The 26179-nt window shown below is 60.1% G+C and overlaps 2 protein-coding genes across 10 annotated transcripts in view; one reads left to right on the forward strand and one right to left on the reverse strand.

Moving 5' to 3' along the window:
- Positions 1 to 5829: 5829 nt before the first annotated feature.
- LOC101694423 (cartilage oligomeric matrix protein) lies at positions 5830 to 13423 on the forward strand. Its single transcript, XM_004760918.3, has 19 exons — positions 5830 to 5956; positions 6205 to 6290; positions 6708 to 6759; positions 7171 to 7340; positions 8043 to 8180; positions 8462 to 8536; positions 8628 to 8786; positions 8885 to 8989; positions 9077 to 9184; positions 9393 to 9552; positions 10082 to 10200; positions 10403 to 10455; positions 10554 to 10735; positions 10854 to 11032; positions 11144 to 11192; positions 11533 to 11729; positions 12373 to 12545; positions 13007 to 13146; positions 13232 to 13423. Exons 1-19 carry the CDS (start codon positions 5878 to 5880, stop codon positions 13276 to 13278), a joined length of 2271 nt encoding a protein of 756 aa, XP_004760975.1. The 5' UTR covers positions 5830 to 5877; the 3' UTR covers positions 13279 to 13423.
- Positions 13424 to 13864: 441 nt separating this feature from the next.
- The window catches only part of CRTC1 (CREB regulated transcription coactivator 1), a 78066-nt gene continuing 65751 nt past the window's right edge, over positions 13865 to 26179 (reverse strand). For 2 of the 9 annotated variants that reach the window (XM_013060611.2, XM_013060612.2), the window contains 5 exons: positions 24630 to 24734; positions 22433 to 22507; positions 21522 to 21608; positions 20736 to 20916; positions 13865 to 19467 (listed from right to left, as the gene is read on the reverse strand). In XM_013060611.2, the coding sequence (XP_012916065.1) occupies positions 19256 to 19467; positions 20736 to 20916; positions 21522 to 21608; positions 22433 to 22507; positions 24630 to 24734 (660 nt within the window). In that variant the 3' untranslated portion in view covers positions 13865 to 19255. The remainder of the gene's footprint in view (positions 19468 to 20735; positions 20917 to 21521; positions 21609 to 22432; positions 22508 to 24629; positions 24735 to 26179) is intronic. The other 7 variants (XM_004760922.3, XM_004760923.3, XM_013060613.2 and 4 more) reach the window with 4 other exon arrangements.

The raw sequence follows: 26179 nt of genomic DNA on the forward strand, positions 1-26179 counted from the left end.
GGTCCAGCCAGCCAGCCAGCCAGCCACCGACCCACCTAACCACTCACTCATCCATTCATCTGCCCAACCACCCGAGTGTCCATCCATCCACCTACCCAGCCATCCCATCTGTCTGCCTATCCATCATTTATCTATCCATCCATCCATCTATCCATCCATCCGTGACCCATCCATCTAGCCACTCATCCCCAAACCATCCGGCAATAGAAACATCCATGATCCATCTACCCATCCAGTCACGCATCCACTCATCATCCTTCCCATCTGTCCACCCAGCCAGCCAGCCATCCACCTCCTCACCTGCGGAGCCCAAACACGGCTCATGGCTCTGTCCCTGCACAGGGCTTCTATCACCACACCCTGCTCTGGGCTCCGGCCCTCCTCCCTACTCCAGTGCTCCTCACCTCTCTGCTCCAGCCACACCTGCCTTCTCAGTGAACCCCCAATGTATCAGACACTTCTGGGCTCTTGCCTTTGTCATGCCCTCTGCCTGGGCTGCTCATCAGCCAGAACCCATTCACCTGCCTTGGTCTTGGCACCAACGTCCCCCCACAGTGGCCTCCCTGACCCCTGGGCTTCGTTTCCTGCAGACCAGCCGGCTCCTCCTTCCGAGTGGCAAGCCCTCCATGCCACCGCGTGCACCTGCCCACCTTTGAGATCACGCACCTCGGGGCTGAGACGCCAAGACCACCTCCTTCCTGTGGGCCACAAGGCAAGGGGTCTGTATGGTGGATGAAATGGTCTGATTTCATCCCACTGATCGATAATGGTTTCTTTGGCACCCATTGTATGCCAGTCCTCCTACATTGGGGCTGAGGCTCCTCCCTGCCCAGAACCCTCCCTCCCCTAACTGGCCCATGCCCTGGTCTGGGCCTCTGCCTGCCAGGCCGCCGGTGGGTAAACACACCCCGCCCTCGGTCTCCCGCGCCATCCATCCCTGGCCTGAACAAGGGCCTCCTGTTAATGAGCTGGGGTGGGGGACGGGAGAGGGGCGGGAGGAGGGAGGAGGAGGAATCAGGGTTGGGGCCCTGGTTCCTGCGCTCTCTGCTGCTACCCACCCACCCATCCTCTGGACAGCTGCAGAAGTCTGGGTGGGAGACCCTCTCCCTATGGCCTTCGTGGGGAGGGGAGTGGGTGACTTCCTTCTCTGAGCATCCAGTGCCCAAACCGAGGCAACAGGCTGAACCTGCCTCTCTGAGCCTCAGTTTTCCCATCTGTAGAGTGGGGACGTTCATGAGTGTCCCCACGGAAAAGTGCTCAGTGCACTTCTCATGGACCAACTTATTCCGTTCTCCTGACACCCCTACGATGTGGGGGCTCTTGTCCCCATTTCATCTCAGTTTTTACTGCTCCTGTTAATGTGCCCCAAACTTTAGCCATTTCTGTGCTTCACTTTGTTTAACAGAGAGAGAACAAAACTTGTGTAGTTAGCCCCATAGACTGTCTGTCCCCCTGTACCACAGACACAGGCTGGTTTTCCTATTACCCCACAAAACTCTCCTTCAGTGTGAGAGGCAAGGAGAGAGGACCAGGGTGCTCATTCGCTCTGCCACAGTTATCTCTGGAAAATTCTAACTTCTTTCTCCCAAATCAGTTCCTGCTGAATGTCACATCGGACTGGGTCAATTCCAGTACTTTCTCCCTGGCAGCGACTCTTCAGTACAACTCACAAATGTTGGGAATTCGAAATTTCCATGATAATAAACTTTTGAAGGGGCCTCTGCTCCTCCCTCCAAAAAAGAAAAAAGAAGAAACCAAGGCACAGAGAAGTTAAGCAACCTGCCTCAGGCCCCACAGCAGAGCTGGGCTACGTGGCCCACGGCCCCCATATTGGAAAACAAGACCTTCATGCTTGTGCCCTGCTCCCCACCCCTGGGGTGGAGGTTGGGGGAGCAGAAAGGGGAAAGCCACACATGCGGTATGGCAAGGTTTTGAGCACTTGGCACTTGCCCAATAAAATTGTAGCCACTATATTTATTGTTATCTCCTTTCTTTTTTTTTTTTTTTAAAGATTTTATTTATTTATTTGACAGAGAGAGATTACAAGTAGGCAGAGAGAGAGAGAGGAGGAAGCAGGCTCCCCGCTGAGCAGAGAGCCCGATGTGGGACTCGATCCCAGGAGCCTGAGATCACGACCTGAGCCGAAGGCAGCAGCTTAACCCACTGAGCCACCCAGGCACCCTGTTATCTCCTTTCTTTATCAGCACCTTCCTAGGACCGGACTGGGACAGGGTTGGGGCAGACGGAAAATGGGAGTGTGGGCGGGGCTTCCTGAAGTTCACAGCGTAAGTCACGATGGGTGTGCCTGACTCCAGTGTCTGGGTAGCACCCTGGCACCCGCTCCCATACCCTCAGCTACTTGGTCCTTCTGGGTCCGATGGGTCCGGTGGGGCCGTGCGAGGCAGGCTGGGTCGGGATCTCAGCTACGGATGCAGCCGTGGCCAAGTGGCCTCCCTCATGGCCCTGATGAATTCCCCAGACCCGGGGCCTGTGGCCGGGCCCGCCCAGGGCAGGGCAGCTGCCTTCCCGACATACTTTCCCTCTGGATTCATGAGGAGAGGCGGCTGGCTAAGCTGGGGGCGCCCACATGTCTCCTGGCCCAGCAAACCCCTGCCAGGAAGGGCCCCGGGGCCCCATCATCACACAGGCACCAGCCCCTCTGCCCTATCCTGGCCGGGGTCCCAGAACCACTGGGTCTGGCGTGATGGGAAGGGGAGCTGGCTGGGGCGGCCAGCCAAAGGCTCAGGCCAGGCAGTCCTGGGCAGCAGAATCTTCACAGCTAATGAGGTGCTTGGGCCAGCATTTCTTCTGTCTAGATTCTGGGGCCAAGGGCAATGGGGGTGTGTGTGAAGGCCTTAGGGGTCCTGCCTTCCCCAGTTCTAATTCCTGCTGTGTGACCTCGAGCTGTCTCGTCTCCTCTCTAAGGAAAATGTGAATAAGGACAATCGGAGGTATAAGTGACACAGGGTATACGTTCCATATGGCATAACAAGGCTAACGCAGGAGCCAGACATCCAGTACAGGTTAGCTCCTTCAATTCTCACCACCATGGTCTCTCGACCCCCATTTTACAAGTGAGGCAACTGAGGCACAGAGAGGTCATGCAACTTGCCCGAAGTCACACAGCAAGACTACGCCCTGCCAACATTTGAACCTAGACCATGTAGCCCCCAAGTCCGTTGTAAAGTACAGTGGGGGCAGGTATTACTATTAGTAATAATAATGATGTCCCAGCAATAATAAGGAATAAGAAGTGATCTGCTAATCCCAATAGGTAATCTCACAGTTCACCAGCCTCCTCTCTCAGCACCGAGGGATCCCCAGGCTGTGAGAGACAGAACCAAACAAACAATCCCAGTTCCCTGAGTCAGGCCATCCCAACCTTTTCTGCCAGGAATATTCTGCCAGGGGTCCCAGAAGGCTGTCATACAGGCACCAGCCCCTGAGCCTGGCCCAGGAAGAGCATGGAGGGCTTCATGGAAGAGGAGGCATTGGATCCTGGACTTGAAGGATGGAAGAAGGTCCTCGGGGTGATGGGGAACAGTATCTGCAAAGACCGGGGAGGACACCTAGAGTAAGTTATTCTGTAATGTGAGCAGTGTGGTGTTCTCAAGAGAAGTCACTGGTTGGAAGGAGGATTTCATGGTCGGTGAGATCCAGGAGGCAGGATCCTGAAACCAGACTGCTCATCTGGGCCTCTGTTGTCTGATCTGCAAACTGGGACATCCTCAGGACTTCTGTCTTTGCCATTCCCCCTGCTTGGAATGCTCTTCCCTGCATCTCCCCATGGCCTGGCCTTGAACAAGGCCACGTGCATCCAAGTCCCAGCCTCGTGTCCAGCCTGTGGCAGAGGCTGGCTTCCATGCACTCTTGTTTCAGCTGCATGAGGCACACGCAAGCCCACAGGTCCTGCTGGAGTTTGTGGTTTTCCCAAGAATTCCAGTGCTAGCCGGGAGCGGCCCCCAGGTGTGCTGAAAGCCAAGGAAAACAGGAGGTGAGCTCATGGCCCAGCCACAGGCAGCAGGCAAGGTGGGCACTGTCAGGGCACAGGCTTCACTAGAAATGCCCAGGTTGGGGCTGACTGCTCCCACTCAGTCTCCTCGCCAGACCCATCCCCTCTTACTTACTCTCTGTGGCTCCCTATTGCTCTAGAAAACAGCCCAGCTCCACACCACTGGTACTGCATCTCCTGAGCCCCAACATCTTTCCACCCTAAGATCATTCCTTCTAATGGACCATGCTCGTTTCTGTCACAGGGCCTTTGCATATTCTGTTCCTCTACCTGAATGCCTACCACCATTATTTATTTATTTATTTTGGCCTGGCCATGTCCTCCTCACCTTCCTGCTCCTGGTTTCATGTTCCCTCTTCCTCTGAAAAGCCTACCTAGATCCTCCCCACCCCACCCCACCCCAGGCTAGGTCAGGCACCTCACTGGAGCTCCCACTGTTGCCTGTGTATTGCTGTCGCAGCTCCACCCTCTTTGGGGGATAATGCAGCTGCCTCCCTACCAACCTGGGCTCCCCTAGAGGGAGGGGCCCTATCTGTCTTGTTCATCCTGTGTCAAGAGTCCAGCCTAGGTCATGACACATAGTAGATGCTCAGTGTGTGTTTGTGGAAGAAATAAATGTGTCTGAAATTTCTCTACCTCCAAGCCATAGGTGCTTCCTCTGCTGGAGCTGTCCTCACCTTCCCTCTGTTGATCTGAGTCCTTCCTTTCCTTCAGGTTTCCTTTCCACCTCCGGGAAGCCCTCAGTGACTTCTCTGAAGCCTTCTGGCTATGACCCTACTCTGACTTCATTCTTGCCCCTTGCAGGGGCCTTAGGCTAGCCACTTCCCCTTCCCAGCCTCTGTTTCCTGATCTATACAATAGAGACTTCGAGCAGTTGGAGGGTGGGGTGGAGAGGGTTAATCCCAGAAAGTCGAAGTGTTTTGTAGCTCAGGAGCTGGGAGGAACGATTTTCCTGATTAGCAGTAATTCTTATTTTTATTTCAGGCTGTTCCCACAGCAGCTGGAGCGGAGCTCGGAAGGTATGGCAAGGTCTCCACAAACAGAAGCCCTGGCCATCCCCCGCAGACCTCCTCCAGCTGGAGCCCTTGAATTTGTGCACTCCCCTGCTGAGGATGGATCTGCACACAGCCCATTACACAGATTGGGAAACTGAGTGGGCTCACCACCAGGCTGTCCCCCAGCACTCACCAGCCAGAGAACCACAGACAGAGAAGACCATAAAGCCGATCGGGGACCCACTTGCAACTCTCTAGACCTGGGCAGGGAACCCAAGAGTCCCCACTCTCACTTGAGCCCCCATTTTCCTGTTATAATGATAATCATCAACAATGAAACTTATTACCTCCATGGTACAGAGGAGGAAACTGAAGCACAGAGACGTCATTGGCCGCATTTTGAAGCAAGTGAGGAAGGAGTGGAGGGCCAGTCAGCCTGACTTAAAGCAGAGTCGGGGGGTGCAGGCCCTAGTCTTTAGCCTGCCTTGACTCTGTTTCCCCAAGTGTGAGCTGAGGGGAGCAGCCATAGGAATCGCCTGGTACTCAGCTATGTCCCAATCTTGGCATACAGCAGGCACTCAATAAATAAGTTAAAGAAGGCTAGAGGGTGGTCCCACCTGACGACCCGCGCCACCGATCTCTACACTCAGTTTCCCCCGTGACTCAGTTTCCCTGTCGTGTCCAGGTTCAGTAACACCGGGCGGGCCCTTGAACGCTGAGACTAGCGCCGTCTGTTTACCTTGCGGCTGGACTCTGGGCAGGGCCGCGGGTGGGCCGTCCCGGGAGCAGGCTGCGCCGCCGGGATAAATAGGCCCCGCGGGCCTCGTGGGCAGCAGAGAGCGAGCTGCAGTCCAGCTCCCCGCCGCCGCCATGGTTCCTGCCGCCGCCTGCGTTCTCTTTCTCTCCCTGGCTGCCCTCGGCGCATCGGGTCAGGGCCAGATACCACTAGGTAAGCCGCCCCTTCCCCACGCGTGGCCTCGACCCCTAACCATACCGGAGGACCCAAGAGGCCTGGGGTCGAGGCTCCTAGGGGCTCGGGGACTGTTCATCGGGACGTGCAGGACGGAGAAAGCAGGCAGCAGGGCGGACTTCAAGGAATGAGGGCGTCCCGGGTCCCTGCCGCGTTGCGGTGAGGATTGATGGTGGGGGGGGGGTCCCCAAACCCCCATGCCCCATCAGCGCCTCCTGTCGGCGCAGGTGGAGATCTGGGCCCGCAGATGCTTCGGGAACTTCAGGAGACCAACGCGGCGTTGCAGGACGTGCGGGAGCTGTTGCGGCAGCAGGTGCGGGCCAGGGTGGGGACACAGGGAGCGCGGAGGAGGGGAGAGGCTTGAAAGAGGAGCGTGGGGAGGAGGATAGGAGAAGCAGGTCCCGGTGGAGAGGGAGAGGGTTCTGGGTGCCAAGATCGGGGAAGAAGTTGTAGAAAGGGGGGAAAGGGGAGTCCCAGGGGTAGAAGTTTCCCCGGGAGAAGACAGGGGTTCGTGAGGGGTTGAAGGAAGTCCCTGGGAAAGAGGGGTGGAGCGGGGAGGATAGGGAGTACGGAGCGGGGGGGGGGGGGAGCGGTGTGCAGGGGAGAGGGAGGATCCGAGGGTGGTGAGTGGGCCTGTGGAAAGGGAGTCTGGGGGAGGGGGAGGGGAGACCCAAGGGAGGAAGAGAAGGATGGGGCCCCGCTGACTACACTCCATCCTCCTGCACCGCAGGTCAAGGAGATCACGTTTCTGAAAAACACTGTGATGGAGTGTGATGCGTGCGGTGAGCGCCGCTGGGGCGGCAGAGACGTGGCAGGCGGGAGATGGAGAAGAGATGGGGAGACAAAGGCAGAGACAGCGAAGGAAAGACCGGGAGGAAAAGAGGAAGAGACAGAGAGAGACAGAGATGGAGAGACTGGACGAGGGATGGAGAGAGGCGAACAAGGAGCGGAGACAGAGATTATGGGAAGGGACACACGAAAAGAAGCAGAGGCCGTGCGAGAGATGCAGGGAGATGCAGAGACGCAGAGGGAGAAGCCGAAAACGGACGGGCGCCGAGATACAGTGACTGAGAAAATCTGGCGGGCGGGGAGCGTGGTCCGGGGCGGGGTCTTAGAGGGCCCAGGACGGGGCGTGGTCCCATAGACTCCGCCCCGGGGCGTGGCCCTGACCTGCCCTGTATCCCTGCCGGCAGGGATGCAGCCTGCGCGCACACCGGGTCTGAGCGTGCGGCCCCTATCCCAGTGCGCGCCCGGCTTCTGCTACCCCGGCGTGGTCTGCACTCAGACCTCAAGCGGCGCGCGCTGTGGACCTTGTCCCGCGGGATTCACTGGCAATGGCTCGCACTGCGTGGACGTCAACGAGGTGCGCTCGCCCCCCCCCGCCCCCCACCGCCCGGACGATCCCCCTAACGCCTGCCTCCGCAACTACCCACCTCCCCAGCAATCTCCTCCCCAGCTGAGGGTTCTCACCCAGAGGACCCCTTCACCTCTGGGGGCGCAAGTCCAGACGACCTTGCCGGCAGGGGGCCCTCACACCGACCGGTTCCCTCACCACCAGTGACGCCGGTCCCGCCAAACCCCTCTGTGGCCAGTGACGCCCGCCCCGACCACTCTCCTACCTCCGAGAGTGGTCCGCCCCAACGACCCCCCTCACCTCCCGGGCTCACAAGCCCCAACGGCCCTTGCACCACCGCGAGGCCCCCGCCGGGACGACGCTTCCACCGCCGGGCACGCACGCCCCGACGACCACTTCCCCCTTCTGCTGGGGACGCCCGCCCTCGCAATTCCTTCCCCCATCCTTCAACACCCAGCTCATCTGCTCCCGGGAACAGCCCCCTCCAGGCACTCCCCTCTCCCCGCCAGGTCGCTCCCCTGGCCCCATCAAGGCAAAGTCGTGTCTGACCGCTGGGACGATGGCCTCTGCCCCACAGGGCACCCCCGACCCCAAGTGCTGGCTGATGGTCCCTGAATTTTCTAAGTTTAAGCCCAAAAGATCCTGAGGCTCCGCTCTCGAGGGGGCCCACCACCTGCATCTTCTGACCCTACGTGGCTCTTCCTCCCCCAGTGCAACGCCCATCCCTGCTTCCCTCGCGTCCGCTGCATCAACACCAGCCCGGGCTTCCGCTGCGAGGCTTGCCCGCCGGGGTACAGCGGCCGGGCTCACGAGGGCGTGGGGCTGGCCTTCGCCAAGGCCAACAAGCAGGTGAGGGCCCTGGAGGGGTGGACTCCAGGAGGGAATGGGGGATTCGTTTTGTTTAATAAACTGGTCCTACAGTCTTGCGGCCATTTTCCTGCCTCGCTTCAGCGGGAAGGGGTGGGGGTCCGGGGCCTGGGGGACTGATGGGGGAAGGGTCCTCATCAGGATGGTTGAGGTTGGGGGAGGAATAAAGGGGAGACGTAGGATGCAGAGGAGACATGAACTGGAAGGGAGGTCTGAGGGTTTTGTGCGTGTGGGCGGTGACCTCTGCGCTCCCTGCCATCCAGGTTTGCACGGACATTAACGAGTGTGAGACCGGGCAGCATAACTGTGTCCCCAACTCCGTGTGTGTCAACACCCGGGTAAGGCCCGGGAGGAGTGGATAGGATCGAAACACGGGGTGGGTGCGAAGTGGCAGGCAGCCCAAGCTCACTGCCCGCCGTCCGGGCCCAGGGCTCCTTCCAGTGCGGCCCTTGCCAGCCTGGCTTCGTGGGCGACCAGACATCTGGCTGCAAGCGGCGCTCAGAACGCTTCTGCCCCGACGGCACGCCCAGCCCGTGCCACGAGAAAGCCGACTGTATTCTGGAACGCGATGGCTCGCGATCGTGCGTGGTGAGTGCAGGGGGGCAGGGAGGGGTGTGGCGTGGGTATGCAGGAGTGAGGCGGGGTGGCTATCACGCCGGGGCACCTACTCACTATCCCACCCGCAGTGCGTCGTTGGCTGGGCGGGCAACGGGCTCCTCTGCGGCAGAGACACGGATTTGGACGGCTTCCCAGACGAGAAGCTTCGCTGCTCAGAACGCCAGTGCCGTAAGGTGGGCGGGGTCTGAAAGGCGTGAAATGGACGATGGTGGGCGGGGTTCCCCGACCACGCCCCTCATGCCGGCTGTGCCCGCCCCTAGGACAACTGTGTGACGGTGCCCAACTCAGGGCAAGAGGACGTTGATCGCGACGGCATTGGAGACGCCTGTGATCCGGATGCCGATGGGGACGGGGTCCTCAATGAGCAGGTGGGGCCAACGTCGAGTCCTAGGCAAGGCTGTTGGGGGTGTGTGTGTCTTGGGTGAGGGAAGCGGCCTCAGAAGGTGTGGCTACGGGGGCTCAGGAGGGATGGGGCGTCTCTGCGGAGGAGGGGGGTCCTCGGAGATGGGCTGGACAGGGGAGTGACATTTGCCCCTCCAGGCCTATCCCCCCTCCTTAACCGGCCCTGTTCCCCAGGACAACTGTAAGCTGGTGCGGAATCCAGACCAGCGCAATGCAGATGGCGACAAGTGGGGTGATGCTTGCGACAACTGCCGGTCCCAGAAGAACGACGACCAAAAGGACACAGATCAGGATGGCAAAGGCGACGCCTGCGACGACGACATCGACGGCGATCGTGAGCGCTGCAGCAGGGGGAGGGGCTGGCACCGAGGGCTGGCAGGGCTTGCCTGAGGGCGGGGCTCCGCTAGTTTTGGAAGCAGCAGCGGGTGAGCCTGTCCTGCGGTCCAGGGACGGTGGACTGTGCTCTGGTGGGCAGAGAAAATGCAACCCGGGACACAACGCAGAGGGTGAAAGGCAGGAACATTTGGAGGAGGGGGAGGTGGGCCCTTTGTCAGATGCTGCCGGGAATAAGTAGAACAGGGACGCGAACTTGGGGTTTAGGGCCAGGGACATGCCAGTTTTACACCTGGCACCCTAAGTGTCTTCACACTCAGGGTGCATTCACAGTACCAGTGGAGGGTGCCCCTGAGCTTCCCCTGTGAAAGCCTGTTCCCTGACCCCCTGTCCATCATTAAGTCTCTGAGACGTGGGTCCCTGCAGGAGCACTTGTATCTACTGAAGAGGTGTGCTTTGCATCTGCCTTCCTGGTCAGCCTGGCCCCGCCCCCATCTTGGGATCCTATGCTGTACCCCCGCTTCTCGCAGGGATCCGAAATACGGTGGACAACTGCCCAAGGGTGCCCAACTCAGACCAGAAGGACAGAGATGGTGATGGTGTAGGGGATGCCTGTGACAACTGTCCCCAGAAAAGCAACCCAGACCAGGTGAGCACAGGCCACACCCCAGCGGAGTCAGATCCCTGAGAGGAGCTCCACGCTAGTTAAGGAGACTGAACTCTAGTCTAAGTATGGTGGTGGTGGGTTGTTCCGTGGGGTCAGGATGACTTTGGCTCTGGAACTGGGGGTGGGTGGGAGGCTTCTGAATTTTCCTGCCCTGATTTTGGACTCCTGCATTCTTCCTCCCCAGAGGGATGTAGACCACGACTTTGTGGGAGACGCTTGTGACAGCGACCAAGACCAGTAAGGAAACCATCTGGGGTGGGAGTGGGACCGACGGTGGGCGGCCCTGACCCAGCACTCTGGGAAATCTCACTTTGTGTCCCACCCACCAATTTTAGGGATGGGGATGGGCACCAGGACTCACGGGACAACTGCCCTACAGTACCAAATAGTGCCCAGCAGGACTCGGACCACGATGGCCAGGGTGATGCCTGTGACGAGGATGACGACAACGACGGAGTCCCTGACAGTCGGGACAACTGTCGCCTGGTGCCCAACCCAAACCAGGAAGACGCAGACCGTAAGGCAGAGGGCGGGGCCTGTGGTGGGATTGCGGCTGGTGTGGGGACCTTGGCAGGTGTGGGCGTGGCTAGGTCTTGGGCGGGGCTGCCGCTGACCCCACCGTCCGGGTCTTTCAGGGGACGGAGTGGGCGACGCGTGCCAGGGCGATTTCGACGCGGACAAGGTGGTGGACAAGATCGATGTGTGTCCGGAGAACGCCGAGGTCACCCTCACCGACTTCCGGGCCTTCCAGACCGTCGTACTGGACCCCGAGGGTGACGCGCAGATAGATCCCAACTGGGTGGTGCTCAACCAGGTTGGGACCTGGCCCTGGCAGAAGGCGATGGGAGAGGGTTCTAAGCTGGGGGCGGGGGAACCGAGGGCCCCCGCGGCCAGCCTGAGGCCCTTCTTCCTTTGACCCCTTCAGGGTATGGAGATAGTGCAGACGATGAACAGCGATCCTGGCCTGGCTGTGGGTGAGACACGGAGAAGGGCAAGGCGGTGCCGCGAGCGGAGTAGAGGGTGGGGTCAGAGGAGGGCGGTGCGGGGGCGGGGCTGAACTCAGGAAAGGCGGAGCCAGGTTGGGACTGGGCTCAGGGGCCAGACAGCTCTGGACTCTGAACGAGCATGGTCCTCGGCGGTTGGGGCAGGCTTAGGGGAGTGGTCATGGCTGGTCTTGGGGAGTGGGGACCCGGGTCTAGGAGGCGAGTGGAAATCCAGGGTGTGGGGGGGGGTGACAGGGCGCCGGTTTAGGTAGGGCTGGGTGGGGGCAGGGCTAGCGTCCCGGAGCCCCACCGCTCCCCTCTCTTTGCCCAGGTTACACGGCCTTCAATGGAGTGGACTTCGAAGGCACATTCCACGTGAACACGGTCACGGATGACGACTACGCAGGCTTCATCTTTGGCTACCAGGACAGCTCCAGCTTTTATGTGGTTATGTGGAAGCAGATGGAGCAGACATACTGGCAGGCCAATCCCTTCCGGGCGGTGGCTGAACCTGGCATTCAGCTTAAGGTGTCTGTGGCCCTACCTGACCTCTAGGTCCCTGTGGTCCTTCCTTAGAAGGCCCCAAGTCCTTCGCTGGACTCCCAAAGCCTTTGCAGCCCCCCAGCATCATTCTATGGATCTCAGAGTCCTCCCAGACCTCCTCTGGATTCCCACAGGCTGATCACACACTCCCTGAGGTCCCCCAGTCTGCCTTTAGGCCCCCAAACCTACTCATGGAGCCTAAACTTTCTCTCAGATTCCAAATCCTCCTGCAGAACCTCTAGACCCCAGTATATCACAAAACCCTGCAGTAAATCCCCCAAATCCTCCAGCCCCCAGTTAATCCCATGGACACCCAAGACTTTCTGTAGGTCACTAAGTCTTCTTGCAGACCCTTCCAAATCCTTTCAGAGCCCAAACCTGTCCATGGACTCCCACATCCTCTCATGAGATCCTGGACCATTCCTGCCCCCTGTATCCCACCTATGAATCTCCACGTGACCCTCAAGAAAGCTTTCTTGCTGGTCTCCCATCCAGGAACCCTAAGCCCCCACCCCCACCCCACTGCCAAGACTTGCAGCTCCCCACCTGTTCTGGCAGGCAGGGTTCTGGGGGTCTCCAGTAGCTGGTGCGGTCTCTGACTCTGTTCCCCCATTGCTGGGCTCCGCAGGCTGTGAAGTCCTCCACAGGCCCTGGGGAACAGCTGCGGAATGCACTCTGGCACACTGGGGACACAGCATCCCAGGTGCGGCTGCTGTGGAAGGACCCCCGCAACGTGGGTTGGAAGGACAAGACATCCTACCGCTGGTTCCTGCAGCACCGGCCCCAAGTGGGCTACATCAGGTGGGGTCCCCACCCCTTGCTGGTGGACCAGGAGTCCCTTGCTCTGTCCTGGCTCCTGGAGGTTCAGGGGGCCTCAGTCCCCTGATCTGTAAAATGGGAATGATATGCGCCATTAGATTCACTGTGTCTGGCTCAGGGACATGGCACACATCCTAAGATCCAGGGCACAGCAGATCATCAGATAGAAGGTGGGGTCCCACTCACTCTGTTCTTGGTTCTCACTCCGCATGGCCAGCAAGTCCGGGCATTCTGCTTTAGCAGGTGCTGTATCCATCCTCTCACACCGAGAAACAGGCTCAGCTCAGCAGCCCCACCTGCCCTAAATGTGGCCCAGGCACGGGGGAGGCACAGGGCCCCCCACCCTGGGATAGGAGGGGACCCATCTTCCAAGGCAGACGCCAAGGCCTCAGAAGGGAGGGCCTAGCCCAGGACCCTGACTCACCAGCCCGTCCTCCTCACAGGGTGCGGTTCTACGAGGGCCCTGAGCTGGTGGCCGACAGCAACGTGGTCCTGGACACAACCATGCGGGGTGGCCGCCTGGGGGTCTTTTGCTTCTCCCAAGAGAACATCATCTGGGCCAATCTGCGCTACCGATGCAACGGTGAGGGGCGCGTCCTGCCGGGGAGGGTGTGGCGCTCACCCTGCCCAAGCTCATCTCTCCTCACTTGCTTGCCCTTTCTCTGCAGATACCATCCCAGAGGACTACGAGACTCAGAGGCTGCTGCAGGCCTAGGGATGGGGAGTGGCGACCCACTGCTGGAAGATGGCCACCCTCGTGGCTGCCCTCGCTGCGACAAGCAGGGAACTCGACACACAGCTCCAAGGGGTGGCTGTCCTAGAGGGGCTCAGGGAGGACAGAATAAAGTGTGGGCGGTGGAGTGGCTGGCTGCTGGGTCTGCTGTGGGGAGATGGTGGCGGGGGCCTCAGAGGGAGTGCTGGGACAGGGACCCCCAAACCCAGGCCTGTGGCTGACTCCCTTCCTGACTGGTTAGGGCCCGATGACCCAACTAGGGGTGTCCAACCCTGACGGGGGAGGACACAGGCCTGCTGCGGCACCCCACCCACTTGAAGTCACGGGCTTCCATCTCCACCATGGAGTGCCTGCCCCAGGATGATGGGGTGGGGGTCCTTCCCCTTTCAGATATTAGCCCTGACTAGCTGGCTAGGGGTGGCTCATGTCTGTGTGTCCATATTCATGTGTGTGTTTTGTGTGTGTGGGGGGGTGCCTGTGTGTGGCTCCCAACCTGGCCTGTCTGACTGGGCCCAGGCTCTGTCCCTGGTGTGGGGGGGAAGAGCAGGAAAAAAGGGGAGGAGGCAGAGACGAAAACATTGGATTTTTATTATGTTTCATTACAAAGGATGCAAAGGTACAAAGACAAAAGCGTCCACGCCAGAAGGGATGGGCAGGGGCCGGCCGAGTGCGCCCTGAGCCGCCCGCCCCCACCCGCCGTGGGCACCCAACCCACGGCCCATGGGACATCCACAGCAGAGTGTACATGCTGGGGGCGGGGGAGAGCCAGCCTGCGGACAGAGGAACAGAGGCGGAGCAGAGCTCGGAGGGCGGTTTGCATATATCAGTGGGCCCGCCCGGCCCCCTGGGGGACACTCTCCTAAAGTGGGGCACAGTGGGACAGGTGGACCTTGGCTGCCAAAGCCCTCCTCTCAGGGCCTGGTGGCAAAGGCCACGGCTATGTCCACCTGTCCCGAGTGGGCAAGAGGTCAGAAGTGGTGGGCTAGGATGGGCTGGGCATTAACGGCCCCCGAGCTCCAGAACCCTGCTAAATGGGGGCGATGCCACTCCCCTACAAGTACTGCCTGTCAGTGGCATCCTAGGGACAGGATGTGGAGGGCTGGCCGAGAGACAGAAGGCAGAGGGAACTGTCTGGAGCCAGCAACGCTCTCATGTCTAGCCCCTATCCCTGACCCTGCCAGGGAGGAGCCGGAGGCCCTAAGACCCATGGGTCTGAGCCAGTGACAGGAGGGAAGCTGAGGCCTGGGTCACAAGGGTCTTTTTAGCATTACCCGTGGCCCACCCCAATACCTCTAAGAGTACTCCAGTGCTCAGGCCTGGGGGTTCAGGTCACCCCACCTCCCTCCTGGGGAGAGGCCACTTCGGAGAGAACGGGTCTGTGGCCAGTTGCCTGCGGCACAGGAAGGGTAATGAGAGGTGCCTGGGCCCCACCCAACCGGGAACCCTGGAGACCAAAGATCAAGAGAAACCAAGGACAGAGTCAGCTCCAGCCAGGCAGGGCCTGATGGGGGAATGATTCAGGAACCCCCAGGAGGTGGGGCAGCAACAGACCCCACAGCCTACTCACCCTAGGCAGGCCTCCAGCAGTGGGGGAAGCACACAGTACGCCCCTCCCCCTCCCCCCAACAGCTCTTCAAGCCAAGTGGGACTGGCTCTGATGGCCAGAGCTCCCTTCCCTGCAGTGGCACCTGCAGGAACAATGGGCCAAGACCAGGGGTACAAGGTACCCTTGACCTTGCAGCTCCCACACTCTACCCCCACACTGAGAACCTCTGTGGCCTTTGACCTGGGGCTCCATCAGATCCCAGGGAAGGTGATGGGTGCTGCTGCTGCTTTGTCAGGACCAGGGCAGGGGGTGGAAGGCCTCCCAATACCAACAGGCCTTACCACACCCAGCCTGTACCCAGGAGTGGGGATGCCTTCTTTGGAAATGCACAAAACCCAGAATCCAGCTGGGGGTGGGAGTCTGGAAGGATGTTTGGTTATGAACCAGCTCAGGGTTGGCTGAGATGTGGAGGTCTGGGGAGGGGGGAGCATTTCCACGTGTCCTCAGCTCCACTGAGGGCCCCTCTAAGGACAGTCCCTTACAGGGGCTCACCAGGTCCAGGATGCTGGATGGGGGTAGGCAACCCAGTTCCCCACAGCCCGGGCATTGGCTCCCATCCTGCCTGACCAGGCCACAGCTAGCACCTGGCACACAGCCCACAAACCAGACCGCCACCCCAAGACATCTGGATGGACGTGGAGCCTTCTCACCCTTCATGCGGGGGGTCTCCTCGTGCTGGACACCCATCCTTGCCTGCCCCACTATGACGCATGGGCCTTGCAACAGGGCCCACCCAGCGAGGCACTCTCTGGGGAGCTCAGCCACCCAAAGAAATCAGGCCAAAACACAGACATCAGAACCCCTTTTCCCAGCCCACCAAGCCCCAAAAGAGACAAGAAAAGACCTGCAAAGGCAGGACCCCTGCCCTCAAGGCACAAGCCCGGGGCAGGCAGGTGGCTCAGAAGCCCAAAGGGAGATCTGCATGGAGGTGTGTCTGGGGAAAGGGCCACAAACACACATGGATGCCCTTCCCTTAGGCCTAGCTGCTCCCAGGGAGTCCTCTGGAGTGCAGTGGCAGGGGAGACTGGACTTACGCCATTTAGGGCACCTTCCGCTCTGGTTTGTCCCCCAGAGGAGAGCATACACAGTTCTTGAATCTATCAGCTGAGGTCCCTAAATTTTGTGGAAGGGTCAACCTGCCTCCTGAACTTTCCGCTGAGTGTCTCAGGGCTCCTTGCCCCAAGGGACTGGCACCCCCCAACCCTTCCTGCCCAGAAGAGCATTGGGAGGAAGCCGGGGGGTATGAGGAGAACAAGGAGGGGGTCACAGTAGGTCCTGAAGAGCACTGCCTGTCTTCCCCCGGAAAGGACTCAGTGGGGATGGAGGTTGGCATGGATACCTGTCACAGGGAATATGGTCCCAACAAGACCCCTTCTCCTCCCCCACATGAGTCCTGGACACTGTGGGGGTGACTCTGATGGGTGTGTGTTGAGGGGACAGGGGCAGAAGCCCTCTTCTCTGGAGGACACAGAGGGGCTGATCCCAGGCTCTACTTTGACCCACAAGCCTCCCTGGGGGTAAACAACTCACTGTCCTGGGAGCTTGGGGGACAGAGGGTAAACTGAGGGAGGTGGGAACACACTGTTCAGCTTGTTCCCAGGGCAGAAGGTCACACAGCTGAAGGGACTAAAATCGAGAGCACTCAGCGGGGGGGGGGGGGGGGGGGTGGTGGTGCAGCAGCAGAGGGACAGACTGGCTTGGCCTCTGACTTCACGCGGGCTGAGCATCCAGGCCTGTCCCAAGCGCATGAGCGAGGACACAGGCGGCGGGTCTATGTACAATATTCAGGGGCCCCGGCCCACCCCTCTCGGCGCAGCTCGCCTGAAATCACAGTATTTCACATCACAAGTCAAAGGGCTGGTTCCCTTAGGCTGTCCTGTTTCAGGAAATCTTGGCAATTCAAGAATACTTAGTAGAGAAGCAATATTTACGAAATAAGCAAAATCCCCCGCTACAACCTCAGGAGGCCTGCCCAGGCCCAGGCAGGGGTGTGAACCCTTTTGAGGACACAGGGATGCCTGGCCACTGGCTCCTGGCTGGGACCCCCTCCCTCGGAAAACTGCACCTACGCCCCTCCTGGGCGAAAGTGGCCATGTAAATACAATGTCTCCCATGCCCCCCAAGCCAAGGGGCTGTCGGACACGGACCGCAGGGGTGGACGTCCACCCTCTCCTGCCCACCTGTGCTGAGAGCCAGGCGCCGAGCAGGTGGGAAGTACGGGCGGACAAGGCTCCCTCACGGGGGTCCCCAATGCCTTGTTTTGAAAATTGCATCCAGGAAGGTTGCTTGTAGTTTTATTAAGGCCATTTTTAAAAAAGTTCTACACACAAGTCTAATGGTAATCAAACTCTTCTATGTACATGTAGTTTTTTCTTTAAAAAAAAAAAAAGAAGAAGAAGAAGAAAAAGTCTCACTCTTTGCTCCCAGCCCCTGCCTTGGTAAGAGGCTGGGCCCCCGACCTGGACAGACCAACCCTGTGTCCCCCAGCCCAGACGCGGGCAGCAGGGGTTAACTGACTGAGGACGGGGTCTTCTCACGCCTGGGGCTGCCCAGTTGCTTGGCCAGATGCTAATGGCCTGGCCGAGGGAAGAGAGGGAGGGATATGACTAGGATGGAATCTGGCTCCCGCGAGGACAGAGCCGAGGGCTCAAAAGACCTAGAGACAGTGGCTGGGACACCACAGAGGAATGCACCGAGCAGAAGGTGCCAGCCCAGCCTGCAGGCCGCAGAGCCAGCCAGCGCTCAAGGTGCAGCTTTGGAGGGACTGAGACAGCAGTTCCGATCCCAGGGCAGCTGACAGAAAAGAAAGACAGCCCTGTCACCCCCTCCCAGGCCCAGGGACAGTCCCCAGTACGGTGGCTGTGCCCCAAGGGTCACCTCAGCCTCCCTGAAGGCCGCCCCTACAACACACACTGCTCTTGGCCTCCGGAGCCAGCCCTGATGGGAGGAGCCCTGACAGGGGTGGCTGGAAGGGAAGAATGTCAGCCAGTTCTCCGGGCTGAGCGGGGCGAGAGGGCAGCCCCATCCCTGGTGGGGGGGGGGTGGTGAGGGGAGGCAGAGGGGCTGCTGCTGCCGCCAGCCTCAGAGTCTGGGTCTAGTCCTTCCTGAGGAGCGGCAGGCACCTTGAGGACGACCAGGCAGGGGTGGGCCTTCGAGGGACCCTTAATAAAAGCCGTGGCTCCTTCCTGGAAGTCTGTCATGTGGCTGGAGGGGAGGCATCCCCGGCCACCTGGAGCTTCTGCCAGGGACCCCAGCAGGCCCCAGCTGCCCTCACTCAGCCTTAGCTCAAGTGGCCGGAGACTCAGCTCAGGCCCGGCAGGCCGCAGGCCGCGTCCGGTTAGCTTAAAAAATATGTAACATGGGATTTCCGGAATAAAAACATGCTCTCAGGAAAGTACTGGATTGAAGGAGTCAGCTACTCGTCTACAACCAAAGTGTAAATACAAACCGAAAGAAACAAACAAAAACACAACAAAACCCGCCCTGGCAGTCCCCACCCCACCCCGCTCTTTAAACAACAGTAACAGTGACCACGGTACAGAGAAGAAAAGATGAGAACGAGTTGAGAGATGAAAACAACCCCCAGAAACACGCGCGGTCCCCACATGCACCCCCCAGCTGGCCCCTCCATCCCGGCCAGGGGCTTCATTTTTGGGGCAAAGGCGGCCGCAGAGGGACCTGGCTGGGGGCGGGCAAAGCGGGAGCGCGGGTCCCAGGAAGATTTAGCTGCTTGCCATGCTCTGTTCACACCTTTGATATTCTACCTCCGTGGGACGGAGCATAGCATTCTCTGAATGTGCTCAGAAATATAAAAGACAGCAGTCAAAATAGTGTTTATTTCACGTTGTGTCTGCCCCTCTCTGGCACCTTCTCCCTTTGGCAGGGTGGGGCTGGCTCGCTACCTAACCTCGGGCTGGGGGTGGCGGGCGGGTTGGGATGGGGGGACCAGGAACGAAGGAAGGCAGTGAGAGCTGGACAAACAGTCGGAAAATGCACCTCAGCCCACCGCCGCCGTGGACCACAGCGCCCCCTCCAGGCCGGCGGCCCTGCCCAACACGTTTTCCGCATCTTACAGGGGGACGGCTCATGGCCCAGGGTGAGGGTCGAGAGAGCACGCGCAGGGAGGGTCCGCGGGGGTGACACGCGGCCTCCCGAGGGAGGTGGACAGCTGGGGGGTGGGACGGGCGGGTGGGCAGGGAGCGCTTGGCGGCATTGCAAGCTCAGAATCACAAGCTCGGCCGTTTGCGAAGGACGGAGCGCGGCCGTCCCTGGGCTCAGGGAGACGCCGTCGGGACCACTGACCGGCGGGGTGATGGAGCCGGGGGCTGGGCGGCGACGTGCCGGGTGTGCAGCTCACAGACGGTCCATCCGGAAGGTGTCCTCGGTGGCCGGGTCGGCCAGGACCATGTCAGGGTCGTTGAGCATGTGCAGTCCGTCCAGGGTCAGGGGGTCAATCTTGAGTTCGTCCAGGGGGAACTGGTTGTCGGAGTCGAAGCTGACGTCACCGACCCCTGCCAGTGTGCTGGTCAGTTCTTTAGACAGGCTGGGAGGGGACTCTCCCGTCACTGGGGGTGGGGTGGGGGGGCACAGGACAAAAGTCTCAGCACAGCCCTGACTCTCTGTTCCACACCCTGTGCCTCCATGACTCCCTGTCAATGTTCAGGGAAGAGGGGCTTGGGCCACCCCAGGGTACTTACATGGGGGTTGGCCCTCTGGGGGTTACACTGGTGACAACTAGGGGGATTCTGTGTTGTCACGAGTGGGGAGCAGGGATACTGCTCAGCACCTCAGAATGCACGGTGAGCCGCACCACCCCCAGAGAAAGATCCAGCCCCACATACTGGCAGTGCCAAGGCTGCGAAGCCCTGGGCTGGGTCCTCTTCCGCTCTGCCAGGCTCTGCCAGGATGTCGCCTTCACATGCATCCCTGACAAGTAGCCTGGGGTGTGTGTGAATTCCCACCCACTCCCCAAAGAGCCAGTCAACCCTGGGCTCTCTCCTTTACTTGCAGTGCCACCTTAGGCCTTAGTCTCCCAATCTGAGACATGGGTATGAAAATTCTAGTCTTTCTGGGCCACTGGGGCAATCACAGGGGCCTAAGCCTCCTCACGCATCGGAAGCTACTGTTCCCAGAGCACCTGCTGCGGACCGCTGCCTGCACCCCCAAGGTAGGCAGGAAGCACCATGGCGTGGGGTGGGGTGGGGGGGTGGCTTTGGCATGGACTCCTCCATCCTGGAGATGTCAGTGGGACCACCAGGGGGTGTCACTCTCAATCAGACAGTGCTGGCTTATAAGATAATGCTTCTTTCGGTAAAATCCAGAACCCACAGGGTAGGGCGGGGGCAGCAAAGGGTCTGGGTTCTCTGTTGCACGGAGCAGGGACCTGTTTACATATACTTCGCTCGGGCTGCTCATTGCAGTGTCGGGGCGGTTGCAGGTATGTTGGCTGCATGGCAAGAGCCCTGCCGGGCAGGGCCCATCCCCATTACCTGTGACCCTAGTACACTCAGCTAATGGGGCAGAGGGACCCGGGCAGAGGACACAGGGCGGGGTGAGTGACCGGCTCTGTCCTGTCCTTGCTCTGAGCACGGGACACAGGAAGCCTGGTCCAGTGTGCAGTGTGTCCCCCAGGGCCCATTCCACACAGTCCAGCAACAGGTCAAGATCAGTGGGGTCTGACTCCCTTTGGCCTGGTCATGGCATGGCTCATCCTGCAGGGCAGGGACATCTCTCCTGGGGATGAGGCCCTTTGCAGCTGCCAGGCCCAATCGAGGCACTGTGCCCAAGAGTAGCCCTCCCCAGCCCCAGGATGCCACAGCCAGGGGCGCCTCACCTGTGAGGATGATGTTGGGGATGCTGCTGTGGCTGGGGTAGCCAAGCTGCTGCGTGTCCGGCAGGCTCCCATGGCTACCCGTGAGGCCCATCATGGCCGCCTGCGAATAGTTCAGCGTCGAACCCGGGCTGTACAGGCTGCTGGAGCTGATGGCATTCTCCATCATGTTGAACTGCTCCAGCTGGGGGGTGGAAGCACACAGGCATGAGGCCGGCCCTGCTGAGGCCCTGCCTGCTGCTGGCTGGTCCGTTCTGCAGCCGGCAGCCGCCGGGACCAGCTCCTCAGGGGGATGCCCAGTGCCTATGCCCAGAGGGCTTGTTGACTAGGAGACCGTATGGTCTAGGGTCTCCCCCTCCTCCATCTCTGACCCTTCCCGGGCCTGTCCACACACTGCCCCTTCAGGGCTTGCTGGATGGATGGATTGATGGAAGGATGGATGGGTGAGTGACCTGCTCCAGTAAGCGACCAACCCTTCTCATGCCCACATGCCCTTGACCCTGCTTCCACGCAAAGCCAGCTCCACCTCCCGGGCAAACCCACATGCACGGCCCACGCTGAGGCGATGCTACAGCAGCTGCCTGTCCCTGTTTGCTGCCCTCCCCCCCGCCCCCTGCTGTTGGCCTCATCCTGTGGGCGTGGCACAAGCGCCCGGGGAGGCCAAGCCAAGCCACCCCCTCCAAGGCCTGGAGACAGGAGGGAGCCTTAGGAGCGAAGCTCACGCCCGAGGGGCGGGCGGGGTCCGGGTGAGCGTCTGCTGTGGGCGCTGTGACCCGGGCACCCGCTCACCTGGTGGGACAGAGCATTGGCCTGCCTGGCCGCCATCTGCTGCTCATAGTACGAGTCCCCAAACACGCTGCCCAAGGTGGAGGAGTGCTGCAGACAGAAGAAAGGCCTGCTGTCATCATGGTCCCCAAAACCAGGTCGGGGGCTGCCGGGATGGGGGGCCTCCCACAGGCTGCTTGTGCCCATAGGGAAGCCCCTGGAACCTCCTGGAGGGCACTCAGGAAAAAGGAGGTTGAGCAACTTTCACACGCCTCCTGGGAGAGAGCCCACACCTTCCAGGAAGGAGAGGTGCCCCCCATCTCAGGATGCCTCTTTCCACCGCCTGCTCCTGGAGGGCCTCTCTACCCCAAGAGCCAAGGCACCATCCCCATCTCCTCTGCTTGAGCCCAAGTACGGGTGACCCTGTTGCCATCGGATAGAGGACAGGGGGCCCACAGGGATCAGGAAACCCCCCCAACAAGTTCCAGAGGAAAACACGTGGGGGGCCAAGGAGGGAGGTGTTTTGAATTTCAGGATGGGCAGTGCACTTGGTGACCCTTGTCAGGCCCCCAGGGAGACATGGGACATGATGGCAGGCCAGATACACGTGGACAGGACGGGTATACGGAGCCAGATGCTGGCTGAGCGAGCACAGGACAGTTACACGGAAAGCCCCCTGCCCGGCTATCTCCCCCTGACTGCTGCCTGGGGGACCCCAGGGCCCATAGGTGGGCAGGGAGCCCACCTCCTGCTCTTCCAAGGCCAGCCGGGGGCCAGGTCTGCTGCTGGGAGAAGAGCGGGGGACTGGGGACCCTCACAGGCAGTAGAGACAACAGGACAGGAGCTGGGAGCCCCTGCCTACTCCCATGATGCCAGCGAGAGATGGCAGGATAGAGCCTGGTGGAATGTGCAAGGGAGGGACAGTGTGGCCAGACCTCACCCGCGGCACCAGGCCTCAGGAAACACATCCGCAGCCCAGACCCAACTCTGCTTCCTCCTTGGTGAGTGAGCTGAGAGCAGAAAGAAAAACAGCCCCATGTGGCAAAAAGCCCACTTTGCCCTAAATACAGCCAGCTTCAGGTTTGGAAAAGGGAGCTGCAAGGTTGTGGCTGGGTTTCCCCATAAAGGAGACCTGCTTCCTGTCCTGGGTTATCTGTGTCTATGGGTTATCTCTGTGTATCTCCACGGCCTTGGCCTCAAAGGGGCGGCCACAAGCAGGGCACCCAGGCTAAGGTTTCTTTTGTGAAGTTGCCATTAGACTTTGCCAGAAGGGTCCACTCAGAGTGGAAGGGAGGAACACAGTACCGAAGGCCAGCTGCCTAAGGGCCAGGGTATGGTCAGACAGATAGAACGTGTACCTGAGAGGCTGGGGAGGTTGTGGATGGGAGGTCCTGGCCCATAGGGCCACCGAATGCAACATAGAGCCCCAGCTGCAGTGCGAAGCCAGGCCTGGCCTCCACCCAGCACAGTCTGCCCCCCAGCGAGCCTCTGGGCCATCTTAAGCCCAGGTCTGGTTGAGTCCGGACAACCTAAAAGCCCTCACAGCCTCTTAAGCGGCCCACCTCCCTCGCCAGCACCCAGTGAATGGATGGACAGACTGACAGACACACAGACGTGGGCTTGACGAGATGACAACACACTTCCTGCCTAGGATAGACAAACCCACTTTGGTCTACGCAAACCTCTCCCAAGAGATCCGCTCCACCCTTAAATTCCTGTCCTGCTTCCTATGTAAAAAGGGACATGAGTCAAGGTCCAGCCCCAGGAACAGGCGGCACCTGCTCCTTCCCCTGCCTGGACTTGCTTCTCCCTTCCCTCAGCATCCTGTGACACCATGAGACCCGACAAGACACTTTTCGGGAGCCACAGAACTGAGAGCCCACATGGATGGGTCTAGAGCTGGCAGACACCAGGCCGACCTCTGGCTTCTCTGAGCTCACTAATACCCTGCCCACCTGGCTGTGGAGCAAGAAGCTGTACACCGATGGTCCCAGCAGGAGCCCTCCTATGGCAGATTAGACCATGAGGGCAGCCTTCCTGAACAGGACACCCACAATCTCAACACAGGGCCCAATTTGGGTATATTTCTGGGAACTGGGGATATGGGGACAGAAGGGCATGTGCCCTGGAGCCCGACATTATTCTTGCATGGTCCTGCCTGGTAGGACAGCTCCTCTCCCTTCTTTAGCAGGGAAGGAAAGTCCTATTGCCCTCTAGGCCAAGAATGAGGCTTGAGCCTCGGGCACTGCCCTATGGCAGCAGCTCTTGGGAGTCTCTCAGCTTGGTGACATTTTGCAGATGGAGTGGCAGGGTCCTGAGGAGGCTCTGCAGCATGGAAATTTCGAGCCCAGATGAAATTCTGTGGGCACCTCTTCTCCTCTGGTGGAATGTTCCAGATGGAATTCGGCCACGGGTTGAAAGCGGCACCAAGGCAAATTCTGAGGAACCCAGGGGGGGGTATGTGTGCATATACGTGCATCAGAAACTGGGGTCCAATGGTGTTGGGCGGAAAGCCAAGTCTGATGATGTGGTCAAGCCCTTCCACTGCCTGAGAAAGCCTCAGTCTCCTCATCTGTTGAGACGGGGACAGAAGGCCCTGAGAGGCTGCACTACCACTCAGAGAAGCTTCCTGTGAGGACCCGCCTTCCAGCGAGGCAGACAGGAGAACCTGAGTCGGGGCCCCACCCACAGGCCAGCTGTCACCTCAGCTACTCCCCCCAAAGTGGGAGGAGAACACCCCCCCCCCCAACTGAGAGCCTCGTGTGGGCAGGTGCGGGGGGCGGGGACACGGGTGCACGGGTGCAGGGGCTGTGGGACACATGCTCTGAGCCACACATGGAGGTGTCCCTGCCTGCCAGGCAAGGGACCAGGGTGGGGCCAATACTGAGATCACTAATGCGAGTGAGGAGCCTGCCACTTCTAGGCGAGGGTCTCCGCAGAGGCCACAGAGACACAGAGGGAATGTGGCAGCTCCTGGGCTGGGCCAGGGGAGGCGTGCAGGGCCTTCTGCTCCCGGCCCCACCCGACTGGACGAGATGGGATGGAATGAGGCGCGCGCAGCACAGAAGGCAGGGGGATCGATGCTGGGGCTGGAGTGCAGGCCGCTGGGAGAGGGGAGGCGGCGTCCCTTACTTGCGGGGAGCTCCCCGGGGAGAAGCCTTGATTGGAGACAGGCGAGGTGGGAGACTGGTTGGCCGGGGAGCCGGCGCTAGCGCGGTACTGCTGCAGGGCCGGCGCCTGTGACGACAGACAGGTCAGGACGCGCGAGGGGCCCCAGGCCTGGTGTCCTAGGATTGGCTGCTCCCCACTGGCCACCCCCACCAAAGACGGCCCCCTCCACCTGGCAGGGGAGCACCTGCCAGAAGTGTGGGTCCCTGAACCCAGTCTGAGCCTGGCACCTTTTGGGGCTCCAGGGGTGTGGTGTCAAGAGAATCCAGCTTCCTGGAATCACACTGGAGGGCTGTGGGAGGGGCACAGTGGGCTCCAGAGCACCCACATGAACGCAACCTACACCCACATATTGTGCACACTGCCACACGTGTGTACAAACACACCCACACTCAGCAGGGCACAGGAGGCCCAGGGCAGGGCAGGGAGGTGCTGCCTTGCCTGCCGACTCCGGGCAGCACCCTCGGCTCTCTGAGCTCCAGCCCTGGGCGCGGGCACGTCCTGCCCACCTTGAGGGCTGGTGGAACTGACAGCAAAGGCCATCTGGGGCACACTGCAGGACAGCCAGCACTGGGAAGTCTCGATCAGCAGCGTCACTGGAGACAAGCCTGATGAGTATGCTGTCCTGAGACCTCCACGGGGTAGCAACCTCCTCACCTGAAGGAGTGGGGGTGGTGTAGGGGGTGGCTTGGCTTCTCCCCAGGGACAGGATGGGCGGCATTGGGAACCTGGATTTAGGCCCTGCTCTGTTCCCAGTCTAGCCAGGACATGCTGTGTGCCTTTGGACAGGCTGCCTGACTTCTCCGGGCCTGTTGTTCACTGAGACCCAGAGGACCAGCCCAGGGCCCCATAAGCACTCGGTCTCCATTTCCTCAGTGGCCCGTTCCAAGTAGTCTGGGACAGGGGTGGAGCATGAGGGGAGGGGCGGCACGGGGGCTCAGTTAACAGGGATCAGTGCTGGAAGCACTAGCATGGTCACTTGGCAATGACTGGCCCGGGCCTTTTCAGGGTTGAAAAGAGGAAAATGTCCAGAGGGACATTCTCCTTATTTGGCTGAGTCAGCACAAACCCAAGGAAGTGGCCACCAGAGCCCCTCCCCCAAGGAAGTCAGGAAGTCCCTGGTGAAGGTGCCTGGGTGCAGATGTGCTGGCCTGCAAGACTGGGGTGGTGATATCTGTGCCCCTGGCCCAGACACCCATGCCTCCCTTGTCTGCCCAGCTTAGAAGTGAGGCACCACTCAGGGAATGAGGTGCCCCCAGGCAGGCTCCACCATCAGGACTGCTCCCATACCAGCTGTGTGTCTGACAAAGGAAAGGCTTGCACACTTTCCTGGCCGGGGACCCCTAGGGTCTGCCCTATGAGGGGTCAGAGCAGCTTGGAAACAGGTCTCCATTCAACCAGGCTGCCCAACTCAGGGGGGTCTAGTCTTTGCAGAGCACAAGATAGTCTGAAGACATTTATCTTGGGGTTGACAGCCAATGGCCTGAGTGGAGAGGGCTTGCTGTACCCCAAAT

Source organism: Mustela putorius, unplaced genomic scaffold (assembly GCF_011764305.1).
Source record: "Mustela putorius furo isolate JIRA1106 unplaced genomic scaffold, ASM1176430v1.1 tig00000095_pilon_pilon_pilon, whole genome shotgun sequence".
NCBI classification, from domain to species: domain Eukaryota; kingdom Metazoa; phylum Chordata; class Mammalia; order Carnivora; family Mustelidae; genus Mustela; species Mustela putorius.

What these genes read in the sequence shown, in the direction of transcription:
- LOC101694423 (XM_004760918.3), top strand. Translation starts at nt 5,878, where the DNA reads ATGGTTCCTGCCGCCGCCTGCGTTCTCTTTCTCTCCCTGGCTGCCCTC. An exon ending in CGATCCTGGCCTGGCTGTGG is followed by an intron (nt 11,193 to 11,532) that starts GTGAGACACGGA and finishes CTCTTTGCCCAG; the next exon opens with GTTACACGGCCTTCAATGGA. An exon ending in AACCTGGCATTCAGCTTAAG is followed by an intron (nt 11,730 to 12,372) that starts GTGTCTGTGGCC and finishes TGGGCTCCGCAG; the next exon opens with GCTGTGAAGTCCTCCACAGG.